This window comes from Lissotriton helveticus, chromosome 8 (genome assembly GCF_964261635.1).
Source record: "Lissotriton helveticus chromosome 8, aLisHel1.1, whole genome shotgun sequence".
Classification (NCBI taxonomy): Eukaryota; Metazoa; Chordata; class Amphibia; order Caudata; family Salamandridae; genus Lissotriton; species Lissotriton helveticus.
In genome coordinates this window covers 61,083,052-61,098,260 of record NC_136069.1, presented here as the reverse complement: position 1 = coordinate 61,098,260, position 15,209 = coordinate 61,083,052, and the positions used below count along the sequence as shown (strand labels likewise).

Below are 15,209 nucleotides of genomic sequence, written 5' to 3'. Positions count from 1 at the left end.
ATTGAGCCACACTTCTCCATGGTCTTATAGTTTTAGAATGTGTGGCTTATTCTTACATTTGCATTTCTGTAGTATTTCCATCAATGTAATTGTAGCTTGAAGAACTTTTATGTATGTTTCTGACATGTAAATAAAGACGACTTCGGTTGAATTGAAGTAGCGTATGGGTGGTAGGATGCTAGAACATTCTAAAACCTTTTAGAGCTCTACCTTTTATTCTCGCTGCTTGCAACATGCATAAGGGGTGTTTTAATATTTGCTGTGTGGTTAATATTCATGTATTAAGCAACAGAATAAGACTGTTGAAATAGAAAGTTTAAAGTACACAGAGTCATCCTTAGTGCTATGCTTGAGTGTGCTACTGTAAGAATGAAACTGGGATTAAATTACCTGTGTTCCTGAACCCTTTATGGGGACTGTTAGTAACCCAGAAAATACAAAAACACCCTCAAAGGAATGCTCAGTGGGTTGTGTGGAGCTGCAGTTAAACTGGTTGTCTTTAGTCTGTGATGGTGCGCTCAAGTAAGTCCTTGCATCCATGGTTTGAGAGCCCCAACACTGCAGACTTGGGGTCTGGAACCCAGGATGATTCACAACAAGGGGAGATCACTTGCCTTATATTTCATTACATCCAGATACCACTGACAAAGCACAAATCACTTCTCCATTATGCACTGCCGGACATCACACTGAAGCTGGACCACTTGCATCAAGTGATAAAAAGTCTGCAAACCACACTCTCCACGGTTGTCTCTCACAAACACCCTCCTCGGTGTGAATGTGAATTTTAACAAGATGCACAATGATGGCTGCTTAACTTGGCAAAGCTTTCGCTAGCTCAGTTTTTATTGATGCACAGCCACTTTAGATCTGATGAAGCGCATTAGGACCAAAATGTTAACTTTAACATGAAGCATAATAATGGTTTTTAACAGTGTTTTATCCATTGAATTACGTATATTAAATTGTTAATGTTATGTGTATGCAACGGTTTTAATTAATTATGCATAGTAAATAAACTACTACTACTCGGTGTGACTGCTCTCCTAAACCCTCCCCCATGCCACACCTCCCTTGACACACACACTACTCACGAAGAGCCCAACAGGCGCATGTGTTATACTCTGGTGCACTCCACACACTCAAATACTCTGTGATCACAGATCCCACAACGTCCTACAATCACAAACTCAAACACAAACAAACAGCAATCTGTCCCAACAACCACAGAGAAATCACCTGCAGAATGTTCAACTCAGTGAACATTCTGCTACAGCTCACATCACATCAAATGATAGTAGCAAAACATATGACTAGTTCATTGCGGCATCAATCCAAATTGTATTTACTGGAGAAAATGGATATAGCCTCTTATGCGGTTCTATTCAAAGCATGGGCAAAATAAAGGCAATACTATTGCTCAATATAGTTTGGTGAAGTTTTTTTTACAGTGCTCTGGGTGACAAGGGAAACTAGGAAAAGGGTAGGTATTAAGTGATAACGTGTAGGTAGGGGACAGGGAAAAGGTATTTGTGACATAGGTACATCAATATTCCCTGGTATCAGCTTTTCCAGCCTCAGGTAGGTCAAGTGTTCAAAACAATACACATAACTCTGGTGGACAAATAATTATTTGTAAACAGTCTTGCTGGAGTTTGTGATGTATGGGTTTTGTCGACGTTTCGACCCCTATGGGCAGGACAGAATGTTATCCTTGCAATGGGGTCTTCATCAGGACTGAGAAGAGCACCTATGAAATAATTCCAAAATCTCAGGGGTTTAAAAACAGGACACCCAAACCACTGAGATTGACCATCTCATGCCCTCCGCCTGGCAGCAAAACAGTTTTATTGATGGTTCCCCTGAGCACAGCACTGCTCAGTTCACTTCCTCTTGAAATTAGTTGTTCAACCTCCACTGGAAAAAATACACCTATACAATCAACCTAAAATAGATCCTACCTGATAACTGTACTACAACATTGCACCACAACTAACCACACCAAGCGCTCTACCGTGGATTTCATTTTCATTAAAAAAAAATCACATACAAATGTCTACCTCTCATTGGATTGGTGGGATCACTTCTTTATTCCTTTTGAATTCCAGACCTTAAGGTGCCCTTTTATGTTAAACTGGAGACTGGCATCATCAAATCCAGACCCCTCAAACTGACAACAACCATTGGAAAAGCCAACACATCTGGATTGATTGTGCTAATATATGCAAACACTGGCATGTGAGAATAATGTCTCTGTGCAGCCTCCATCTTTCTATGTCCCCTATGTTTGTGCCCCGTTTTTTATTCCCCCAGATTGTGGTTCTTATGTGATGTTAGTGGTTGAAACATGAGATATTTTGAAGGGGAAAAAAACATACATTTTCTAGTTTACAGACAAGAAAGACAAACAGTCATTGCACTTGCACGTGTCAATGGTTGCATGCATTAGCCCGCATAAGCCAGAAGTATTGGCTTTGGCACTGCATGTTTCCTATTGGGTATTAGTTGCTATACATATATTTATTTTGTTTTCCTGCATCTCTCTCTGAATTCTCTTCCACTCATATCTTATATCCAAACCCTGTGACTGCCTGACTCTCTCGCCGTGCAAGTCACGGATAATCATTGGACACATTCTCTAAATTCAATACCCAACCATCTCCCTCTCTTACATACATACACATGTTTCTCCTTGATCAATGCAACAGAGCTACCTACTAACAGTTACCCCCAAGACAACCAGCTTCCAAAGGCAGATCAGTTTTTAATCACGTCTGAGATTATTTCAGAGTAAAAGTAGAATGGGTGAAAATAAGTCAGTGCACAAGCAAGTGAACATATTGTAAATGTGCACAGCATGGGGGGGATGTTGGCAAATAATGGATGACTTAGAATTTTTACAAGCTAAATCCTCAGGTTTGATCAAATAAAATAAAAAACTTAATAGAGGAATGGACTCTATCCCTGTGGTCCACCACTATTAGACCAGCTCCTATTCCTGTAACAGTAGTGACAATTCTTGGGGTTTCACTAGAGGTCAATTGCACCTTCATAGCCTAGATTCACTGGGAAACTGGCACCTCATTCTGGCAACTGAAGTAAGTCACTCAGGAGAATCTTGCCTTTTAAGCCTATTGATTGCCATAAACAGGCGGTCACTCCTCTTATCCAGCTGCAATCGATTCTAAATCCAGCTGCCTGGACCATTACTAAACATACAACAAGAGAGCACACTTTCACCACCTGCACACTTTCACCCCTCGCACGCCTCGCACACTGTCACTCCTCGCACACTGTCACCCCTCGCACACCTCGCACAGTCACCCCTCGCACACCTCGCACACTGTCACCCCTCACACACTGTCACCCCTCGCACACTGTCACCCCTCGCACACCTCGCACACTGTCACCCCTCGCACACTGTCACCCCTCGCACACTGTCACCGGAGTGTGAAGACGGCTCCACAGGTACACGGCAGGCTCTGAACAGAAAGGCTGGTCATCCCCTTGCCGCTTCACTCCTGGAAGCATTGGCTGCTAATTCCGAGTGTATGCATGAGAAGGGAATCCCCCTCTCACACCTAGAAAAACACATTAGCGAGTGTAACACATAGTCTGTATTACCCCAACCCACCTTTTAGCCTGCACCAGCACTATTTTAATAGGTCCTGAGGAAAGCCAGATTAATCTTAAGGCACTGGCTGAAACATGTCGACCAACAAACGGATGTAGGAGGTCGTAACTCACCACCTAAACATCCTCTAGCCTTATTTTAACCGCTGGCGGCGGCCCAGTTATTAAAGTTTAATTTACCCTCGGGTACTGAGACCCTCGCCAAGCCGTTTTAATTGTCACTTCACCTACACCCCACACTGCACTCTCAGTAACATACCAGCTCCGCTGTAATCAGGCGTCGAAGCACACCCGGGACACATTAGGTGTCACTGGGTGGGCCCGATGATGTAGCATGCCACCAACTAGGTTGGTGGGTGAGGGCTTCATGAACACACCAACAAGGTGTCCACTGACAAAACTAGCCAGAGTCCAAACAATAATAGTCATATTGAGCTAGTCTTCTTTGTTGATACATATAAACCCACGGGGACACGGACTAGCTTTCTAGTCCTCTCTCTCTCTCTTGATACGTCTACTCCTTGCACACTGTCACCCCTCGCACACCTTACACACTGTCACCCCTCGCACACTGTCACCCCTCGCACACTTTCACCCCTCGCACACTTTCACCCCTCGCACACTTTCACCTATTTTGAAACAATTGCAGAAGTTACCAGGGAAACAAAGAATTCTCTTTAAATGCTTAGCTTTGGTCAACAAGACTGTGCATCATGATTCCACTTCTATCTTGGTAAAATATTTTTTCATCTTCAAAGGTTGTTCATCTTCCATCCACTGCAAACAACTATGTGTTATCGGTACACAAAACGAAGGCCTCTCCACTTAACGGCTGCACTTTCTCTGATGTTACAAAAAGAGAATGAAGCTAGTTGCCCCTTGAATGAAGGAATCAATCATTAACCTAGCAACCAGAAGCTTTGGCAAATGCTGACATTATAAATAATTTAAATAAATAAGTTTGCAGTCCAGATCTGTCCCCATCACACAAAGGGTACTGTAATCCACTCCCAAGGGGACTCAACATTGCCATATCAAACACCCAGTCACCTAGGCAGAATGACTACTGCAACCCCTTTGCAGTGCATACAAGCATGGACAGGTCACAGGCCCCTAACCCAAACCATACCTTCATTGTTGATCAGTCCTTCGAAGCACCCCAGAGGGATGGGAGCACTGTTGTTTGACACCGGGTTCTGCACAACACATTTCAGGGACTGAAAGGGAGCCTTGGCATGTGTAAGAGTGAGGTCCTTGTTATCATTGGATAACCAGTAGTTCGGGTCTGTTGCTGTTACAACTACACCGTTTTTGCGCCACGTGTAGGTTGGAGGGTCTGGTTGATGGTCACAGCTTAAAGTAAAGTTTCCACTAAGTACAAAGCAGGTCACCGTAGGTTTCGTTAGATTGGCTGCAAAAAACAGGGGACAAAGAACATTCATTATTTCATACAGATCTTGGGCATGGCCAAGACACAGTGAGTCAGAAGACTGGCAACTACAAGACATTAATTAAGTATATGATGTTCATTGGATAGCTATTATCACACCAAGGAACTCTTTATTTCAGGGCGATACCATGATGGGATATAAGGGAGTCTGGTACTCCCGGTGCAGCTACACACAGGTGCATGAACGCAGAGGCCAGCTGCAGCCCGGGCAGGAGGCAAGTGTGTGATCTCATCTGATATCACCCATAACTGACCACTCCAAATAACATTTACTCCATAGATTATTCCATACACCAAAAGAGGAAATTTAGGGGCCGATTTAATAGTTTTAGTTCAGAAACTATTAAAATTATTTTTATAATTTCCAAACAAACCGTAACAACTATTCTATACATATATGCAGCTACAATAAGCATTCCTCGTTTTAAAAGGGAGCATCTACAAATTGACACCTGTTAACTCATCATAAAACATCGCGTTCACCTAAGCTCACTAGTGCCAGATTTACAAAGGGCGCCTTTGTACACTGCAGCAACGAGATGCTAAGCATCATATTGCGTACTTCAACCTAGAGTAGGTTTGAAGGTTTTATTCAGCAGGTATTGCATTTCTCAAGGCTACAGAGTCCTTATGTGACCCAATCTGAATCTTGTGAATGTAACACAAGAGGTAAGCTGAATATCCATGGCCGAAAGGTAAATGGTTTACCGGTAAATAGGCTGTTCAGGACATCCCTTTCTTGGAGATATCTTGGCTACAGAGACCAAAAAAGGTTAGATCAATTTGAATATGCCTTTTGCAACAAATGCATGCACATTGGCGGCCATCTTGGAATGATGGTTTTGGGAGGGTGGGCAGAAGACCCCACTCTCCCGGAATTTTCGGACGGGTGGTAGGGTCCGATGGGGAGGGGCACAGCGATTGGCCCAAGGGGTTCGGACAGGGTTTCTTAGGTTTTTGAGTGTCAGTTACCAGGGTTAGATATCATTTTTAGTGTGTACCTCCCAGCTGGCAGGGTCAGAAATAACTTTTGAGAAATAGCTTATGTTCTGTGTAGAAATGGAGGCTCCCACCGATGTCAAACAGGCACTGCTCGTGTTACAGCAAGCAGACAGAGTCGACATGCTGCCGGAGGGAGCATTAAAGCACCAGGCTTAGCCGCCCATGAACGCCCAAAGCGGAGGTTGGCAGGTGGGATGACGGCAGCAGTCATTTTTTTTTAAACAAATTTTATTAGGTTTTTTAAATTACATCATTCCATATGCTTACATACGTGTACAATAGTTTGGAGCATCAGCATCCAATTTATAGGCCCAGCTAGACAGCGAATGCTGACTCTTCGAGACCTGCTCTAATTAGTCTGTGGACATCACGTGCATCCCCTTTCTTGACATTTCTTTTCATTTGTCTGTGTCAATGTCCTTTACAAATCTGTGCTTGCTAGTGGTCAGTCCTGCCTCTTTGTCCCTCCTTCCTCTCTTCTGTTCCTCCCAAGAAGCAGGGACTTAGTATTATTATTATTATGTAGCTTATAGAGCGCGCGGCTACCCCCAACGGGCGTGTCCTGGCGATGAAGCGAAGAGGATGGATTAAGTGATCAGCAATGTGGGGCCCGCGTGCGTCTACGGGAGACTGAAGAGTCATGTTTTCAGTAGCCTATGGAAACTAGGCTCCGATGAGGCCTTTCTGATTTGTAGGGGTAGGGCATTCCAGAGGATGGTTGTTTTGACTGAGAATGAGCGTCCGCCCAGTCTGGCCTTGGCAAAGCGAGGGTTAACGAGCAGTTCTTGGCGACTGGACCTTAAATTTCTTGTGTGATGTGATTTGTCGATTTTTTCCTTAAGTATTGGCCGGTGTCATTTATTGCTCTGTAAGCAAGGGTGAGTGCCTTGAATTCCGTTCGTTTTCTTACCGGTAACCAATGAAGGCTACGTAGATGTGGTGAGATGTGATGTCTTAGGGGGATATTTCTTATGAGCCTTGTAGCTGCGTTCTGTATTGTTTGCAGCTTTCTGAACAACTAGGCTGGTAGGCCCAGATATAGACTGTTTGCATAGTCTAATTGGGATGTCACCAGTGCATGGACAATAGTTTTCCTGCAACCAATAGGTAGGAGGTGGAGGAATTTCCGCAGTGCCTTTAGTTTCCAGAAGCAAGTAGAGGAAACATGTCCTATCTGGGTTTTGCACGACACTGTATTGTCGATTTTGAATCCCAAATTCCTAGCTGATGAGACAGGGCATGGGGTGGATTGAGCACTGAAGGCCACCAAAGGTCGGTTCGAAGGTTGATTAAAAAACAATACTTCAGTCTTACCGGCGTTAAGACGTAAGCAGTTAGTCATCATCCAGGTGGAGATATCCGTCAGACAGATACTTTGCTTCCCTCAAGACCGCATATTGTATTGAATATGCGGTCTCGAGGGAAGCAAAGCAGGTATACAGCCGGGAGAGCAGAAATGGAAAATTCCAGTGGAACTCTCTAAGCCCCTCGTAATGACCATGAGGCACAACAAAGTCTTTTGAAAAATCACTACGGAACATTATTAAATGTCATATGTATTTCTCAACTAATGCTTATTAACCAGCATTCATAATCACGGTATATATTGCACTTTTTGGAGTGATATTCACAGGCTGGTCCCTGTGATGTCTGAAGGAGAGCTTGGGGGTAAGCTCATAACATGTTGGCACTCCACTAGGACTCCTGACTCATTGAAAATCAGTTTGACCTAGAGACCACCCCACTTTTAAAATATCAACTAGGAGCAAGAATAAAAGTAATTCCGCCCACTAGTTCGGTATTTTTAAATCACTCCACTCCATACACAGCACTGCACTACACATAGATCCTCACTAAAGTACTCCCACGTATCTCCGCAAGTCGCAGCATGCCTCAACCCGCAGCGGGTTGGGATGGCCCCTATGATGAAGCATGTCACTGTGGGGAAACCCTGGTGAGTGAGGGGACTCCAGAAAGGACATTTTTCCTTTCTGGATTACATCAAACACTTTTTGATGCCAATCTATTTATACAGCTAGGTTCTTCATCCGTGATTCGGATTTTTTGTATGTACTACTGTAACAGGAGGGTGAAACTAGCATATCCCTCTATCTCTCCCCCCCCCGTTTTTTGAACTAGCAGCAGCCATGTTGACAGGTACAGTACGGCACGGAAGATGTGCAGTGCCAGGAAGTGGCTCGGCAGCGCCACTGCTGCCTTCTTTAAGGTGGGCCACCAAGCAGCAGCTGTAAAATGCACTCGAAGCACTTCCTGCTTTAGCGTGGAAGCTTCGGGCTTAGCTGCAATAAAAAAATTCAAAAAACAAAGGCATGCAAGGAGCGTGCACGTCTTTGTTCGCTCCCACGGCAATGCTTCATGGGAGTGAACTTTTGAAAAAAGGTGAGACATACACCCATTATTATCCATTTGCAGGCTGCGATTTTTTTAAGGACACAGACAAAAGCCAATGCAAAGTGTGGGAGGAGTCGGACCTCCACAAAGTACAGACAACAGATCACCTAACAGCACAGACCTAAAAATCTAATCCCATGGGGATTGGAATTTAACAGCTGCAATAATTCTTGCCTGTTACCAAGTCCTCCAACACATATTGTACTCAAATCCACATGTCCAGTCTTTTCCAGGCATTTTTCCGAATACTAATTTCAGCAGGTTTGACCATCATGCATGAACCTTGGAAAAATGTGAGCTTCAGTGTTAACTGCAAAAATGGAATTCTTTGATGTGCAGCAAAAGGAATTACCGCACATGCTGAAATTTGACGGGCCACTCGTAACAAGGGCCTGACTGCTGGACAGGCATTTATGACATTAAAGGATCGACCTGCAAAATCATATTTCTGTAGAAACATCAACTGATCAGCGCAAATGTCACACAGAAATTCACACAGTAATGTTGATGGACCTTTCTGCTACGTGTATTCTGATGAAAGTTTATAGTTACCATTGTAAATGTTATATTTCCTTTCACAAAAGGTACAATGTTTAAAGCATCCTCTTCTACAAGAGTCCACAGTCAATGTTTCTGATCTGATCTTATTTTTCCAGATCGCTATAATTTCTTATTTGCAATACACATAGTCTACAATGCGTCTGACAAATATGTGACCCTCAGCAAATACTTTTCTGTGGTAGAGGAATGATGCTTCTGATTTTAAATAGTTTTACAAGGTTACCTCATTAAGAGTCTTTAAAATATTTAGCTTTTTAGCTAAGATTAGAAAATTAGCTTTATAATTTATTATCATGATATATTTAACAAAAGTTGATGGGGGTATCGTAATCATCACCTTAATTTATTAAATGGAACACTGCACCCAATCCACAATTTGTTTTCATTTTTTTTTTGTTCTAGCCAGTACCACGCTACTCCTGTGGTACCCAGCATAGTGCAGTTCGGAGTTAAGATTTACTATTTTCTTTTGGCCGGCGGGGACGTAATTTGGTGGTGATGCTGGGAGGCGATCCATCTGGGTTCCCCCCACAAGTGCCTGCGGTCAGGGTGCCACTACCCTGCCCCTTAATGCCCTATTTTGTAACATTTACAAGACAGGAGACCAAATCCCAGGGTACCATAATGGCAGCTGCATCTTTTTCTTCTCACTCGTGGCCAGCCAATCAGACCGCTTGGTACTGCACGACCGGTCCCAAAGTACCAAAATGGCCAATGAGAGGAAAAGATTCCTTGGCCAATCAGATAGCCCTGTTTTAATGTCCTACTGTGGCCAACCGTCCAAATATAACTAACCTTTTAAACTCTTCATGCCCACCCAGAGCACATTTTCAAATGTGAATTTCTCAGAAACAGCTAATGGATTTACACCAAACAACGAAAAATACTCTTTCTGAGTAAAGTTCTATCTTTCTTCCAAATTTAATGCAATTCTGTTCAGCCAATTGTTCCTGTTTTGAAAGCAAATACTCCTGTAGGAACTAACATGGGAAATCAAAGTTGTGGTATTACGCCCCCACCCCCTTTTTCTCTGCCCTCACTTGACGGACTGCCCTCACCCTTTTTAAGACTGAGCAAAGGTGAATGAACTTAATTTGTGGAAAGTTGTGTGCAGATTAATCAAACAGTGCCAAAGTTATTAGCAAAAAAATCGATTTTCCTTTGGAAACAATGACATAACTAGAACTGCACAGTAGTGATAGATAGATAGATAGATAGATAGATAGATAGATAGATAGATAGATAGATAGATAGATAGATAGATAGATAGATAGATAGATAGACTAAAGCCTACTGCTTCAGTGGTTGGTAGACATCCAGGTACAGTCAACACCATCATCAGCAACAAGTATCCTTAACCCGTTAACCGCGGCGCAAAATCTGCTGTGGTGCGATCGTTTAATTGCACGGGCGCGGCGGCGTCTGCCAACGGACGTGCGCAGCACTACCAAGGTAGTGCTCGCGACGGTCGTTGGCCGATGAGTGCACTCAATGGGTTAATTGGGAAAAAAAAGGGACGGCACTCACAGGAACATGAAGTGCAAAATTGAATTAACTCATAACTGAACCAGCTCACACCAGTGCGAAGTGACTTGTTTCAACCATCACTGTGTTCTTGTGTTTAGTGCATCACTTATGTGACGCATTTCAACCTTTGCTTTGCACTGGTCTTTACTGAGTCACATATGTGAACCTTTTTCGGCTATTGCTTTGTACTGGTGGTTACTCGTTCACTTATGTGTTACCTTACAAAGAATGATTTCATACATATTTGTATTAAATAAGAGCTAGGTTGAAACTAATATTTCAGTGACTCCAACAACACAGAGACTTAATCTGGCCCCACACAGCACATACCATTTTTTTCTTTAAAAAAAAAAAAGTATTTGTTATCAAACCAAAGTGCAGACTGGAAAAGATAAAATAAGGACATTATGCATCATTCAACCCTTACTAGGGAAACAAAAGGTGATAGAGGGCGCTCTACAGAACCACTTACGACAGAAATCCATTTGCGCAGTCACTTACGGTAAACGCGTAGATCATAGTTGGAAGACTCGTAGATATTATTAACCACAGCCTCTCCCTTGTAGCTGGCTGAATCTTCCTCTTTCAGATCCCTGATGGTCAGGACACCTGTTGATGTATTCAGTTCACAACGACCCTTTAATGTTTCATAATAGGTCACCTTTCCGGGTTCATCCCAATCTGCCACCCTGGTAGTCCCTTTTGTCCAGGTGTATCCTGTTGATTTGCCAGTATAGATTACCTTCAGATGAACAGTTGTACCCACAAGGGCATTCACATCTTTACTGGATCCTAAAATGGAAACAAAACGTATGTTAAAGGCTGAGGGGCCATTTTATATATGTGACTCCATTACCATGGACAGCCTGATGACAGATAAGATCTACCGTCCCATCACTGCCCTGCTGCTGTTCTCAAGTAACAATCTCCTTTCCCTTCATCTGTCTAGGGAACACAACAATCACCAGCTGTTGACCACTAACAACATCCATCTAGCAAAACGACTAATCCCCAGCTGCTATAAGGTACCAATATCTCTCAGAAATGATGACTTTCCTGTGACAATGCCACTAATCACCAACTGTGATCATGTAACAATGGCCCCATAGAACAAACAATAACAGCAGCACTACCCATGTTCTGATGTAGAAATTCCCACGATCACAACAGAAGAAAATCTCCCTCGTGACCTTTACACTATTTTTTCAGGGTACAACCTCTGATCATCATGGGCATAAACACATTAGAGTAACACAATCTTTTTTGTTTTTTCGTTTTTTTTATTATTTAATTAATTTTTTCATTCAATTACTTCTTTTTTGCATCATTATTCTCAGTTTAAAATAAATATTTTCTTCACTTCAAATGACATTATTTCCATCTGAAATCACAATACAAAAATTCCTAAGTCCTATAACAATATACACATAACCTTATCAACAGGTCGAGAACAACCCAAACACAGCACTCTCTCACACTCATCCACATTCACAACTTCATCTATTCATATTCATGACACACTCTGTTATTGTTCTATCTGTTGTCCAGTATGGAACCAATTTGATGACATTTTACAAGGACTTTAAAACTGAGAATAATGATGCAAAAAAAGAAGTAATTGAATGAAAAAATAATTTAAATAATACAAAAATGAAAAAATAAAAAGATTGTGTTTGGTAACTTTTGTTCCCACACACCCGCTAGACTTTGCCATATGGACATCAGGGGCTGTCACAGACCATCTCATTAGCTCACTGGGAATGGATGTATGACATTACAACGCATGCTTTTACATCGCATGCTTTTACAACGCGAGTTTTACAAGGCAAACCATTAAAACGCATAGTGCTTTGGGGCGCTGGATAGTGAATAGTTTAATTTACTATTCCAACTCCAGTCCCCGTGGATAGTAGGGAAGGTGTTGGATAGTGAATTAAATGTATTCCCTGTCCTAGAGCGCCCCCCAGCGCAATGCGTTGTAATGGTTTGCGTTGTAAATACCGCGTTGTAAAAGCACTACATTGTAAAAGTTGCGTTGTAAGTGTTGTTCACCCTGGGAATACATCAGTCCAGGATAACTCAGAGATGGACAACACACTCATGTGCAGGGTTGCGCAGAACAGGAAGCAGACATTGTCACATGGACATCTGGCCACAGGAACTCCAAACACCTGTGGTATGAAGCTCTACACTGCTTCTGTCTACTCTGGGGGCTGCAGGTCCTTCAATGTCCCAGGGGGCCCTATGGGTCTATTTACCTCACACAAGGGCACAGACAGCAAAGCTATGAGACAATGTACTCAAGTGAGCCACTGATCAACCTTTTCCAGCGGGGTTGGGTGTTGAGCGCCAAGATGCTCCTTGGAGCGGTAGTAGCGCTATATAAGTGTGAGTTTACATTACATTACATCCCTGTAGTTCATATGGTCCTACCATTGGTTGGTTTTGCCTTGCATCCCTTGCTGGCACACAGGGGCTTGGTACCAAGCTGTGTGCTGGGTCAGTGGCAGCGGTAACCCCATGCACTTGGAAAAATGTCCCTCATCTTCTATATTGCAATGGTACCTGCTGGGAGCTGCACTGGGGGCCAAGCATCACACATCTGGCCCACATGCCAGCTCCTCAGGTCCTCTCATACTTTGCCACAATCTGCCTGAGTACCCTCACATCAGTGGCACACACCACCTCAATGCAAGCGCCCTATTGATCCGCCCCTGCAGGGGCTGTAACTCAAATCCAGGATCCTTGGATTCCCTTCGTGGCTGCCACAAGGGTGGACACCACGCAGTGATTGGGTCTGAACCCGTGCTGCAAGAGATCCAAAATATTGGTGTCTTGGAGAAACGCCATGATATCTTGATTAATTGCCTTCTCTAGAATTTTGGCAGAAGGAGGGGGGAGATAGGGGGCAAGGGTCAGGGGTGCGGGGGGGAGGAGGGGTAGAGGTCAAGGGTTGGATGGAGCACCTGATTCGGAGGCTTCAATCAACATTTTGTTGTACCTCGGTCGCTTTGAAAAAAGGACATCTACGCATACTTTACTGTAGATCTATAGGGCTTTCGCTGCTGTTTATGGCTCTTCAGATCGGCTTCTAGAATTCCGTGAGCAGGTTGGGTGAATGCAAAGTTCTGGACTTCCTAAACCAGTGTACTGGCATATATCATTTCAGAATAAAGTCATCCTATTAGTCCCATGCCAGCATCTACGTTTACCTGTATTCTGGCCAATTTAGGAGTCCAGTAGGCTTCACATCTTATTGGGACTGATTTGACCTATGGTGGAGATTGATAGTTTCTTCCAGAAAGTCATTTCTCACTCAATGGTGTCCCACAAGATCTCAGCTTACTTTGGAATTTAACACCAAGATATGTGGGAGTTGAAGTCACTTTCCTCATTACTATTACGACGTTTCGACCAAGAGCCTGACCTTAAGAAACAGGACTTCAGCTGAGCTCCTGTTTTGTGTTTAGGTTACAACTCTAGAACTGGAAGTGGTTTGTCAATCTCCTTATCTGCAGCAGCTCTTCTGTCTGCGATGTTAACTGGCTGTCATTCAAGTACGGTAACAGCCTACTGAAAGCCTCATCCATGCTCGCCCTACTTCTGGGTGAATTGGTCTTGCGGCCGATGGACGTCTTTGTGTGTGTGGTACCTAGCTGGAGGGTGTGAAGTTTCCTTAGGGCAGTGTCGCATGACTGAATGTGTATTGGGGGAGGAGGGAGATCAGAAGATTGGAAAGAGTTTTCAGCTCGGCCCTTGATTTTGCCTGGAGGGCACCCCATCCCCTCGGTGGTGTAAGTGCTCACGGGCCTCATTCTTTGCTTTTGTGCAGCATATGGCAGAGGTTTGTTCCAGTGTGGTGCAGCTTCCTCACTTGCTTTCTTTTCTTAACTTCCATCTCCTTCGGTCCGGGCCGGGAGTCTTTCCTAGCGCACTGATCTGAAGGACTCTTTGTGCGCACTGCCGCAGATATTTTATTTATTCGTAAAGTTTTATATAGCGCAAACTTGACCCAAGAGGGTATCAGAGCGCTTTACATTTAGGATTGTTGCGTTACATGTTACATCAGATACAAGAGCATAGTAAGGTACAGTATGCATAAACAATGTTTGAATATTTCGTAGGAGGGAGGGGAGGAAGGAGTAATAGCGGGGAGGCGAGGAGGAACAATGCCCAATGTCCGGCTGGGTAGGTGACGGTCAAGGGGGAAAGGCCAATCTCCTCATTAGCTGTCAAGCAGCTCCACCGGTCATCAGCCATGTTGCACAGGTCTCGGCAATCAGGAAAAAAAATAGTTTATTTTATTTGCGAAGGTTATATAGCGCTATCTAGACCTGGAGGTATCAGAGCGCATAACCAGGGGAACGTTGTATTAAAACGTACATCAAAAGGATTATAAAGTGCTTGCTAGACCCGTAGGTATCAGAGCGCTAAAACAGAGGAATATTGTGTTACAAATTACATCAGTTACAATAGCGTAGTAAGGAACAGAAAACAAAGACGAGGTTGAGAGAATTTATAGGAAAGGAGGGGAGGAAGGAGCCATAGCAGAGAGACGAGGAAGAACTGTGTCCAATGTCCGGAGAGATAAATAGAGTGAGAAAGGGGAGAGGTGGAGGGAGAA

The 15,209-nt window shown here is 43.5% G+C and overlaps 1 protein-coding gene across 2 annotated transcripts in view; it reads right to left on the bottom strand.

Moving 5' to 3' along the window:
• The window catches only part of LOC144772357 (CD48 antigen-like), a 266,122-nt gene that overhangs the window by 144,380 nt on the left and 106,533 nt on the right, over positions 1 to 15,209 (bottom strand). For both annotated transcript variants that reach the window (XM_078656620.1, XM_078656621.1), the window contains exons 2-3: positions 11,087 to 11,377; positions 4,763 to 5,044 (exon numbers count right to left, since the gene is read on the bottom strand). In XM_078656620.1, the coding sequence (XP_078512746.1) occupies positions 4,763 to 5,044; positions 11,087 to 11,377 (573 nt within the window). The remainder of the gene's footprint in view (positions 1 to 4,762; positions 5,045 to 11,086; positions 11,378 to 15,209) is intronic.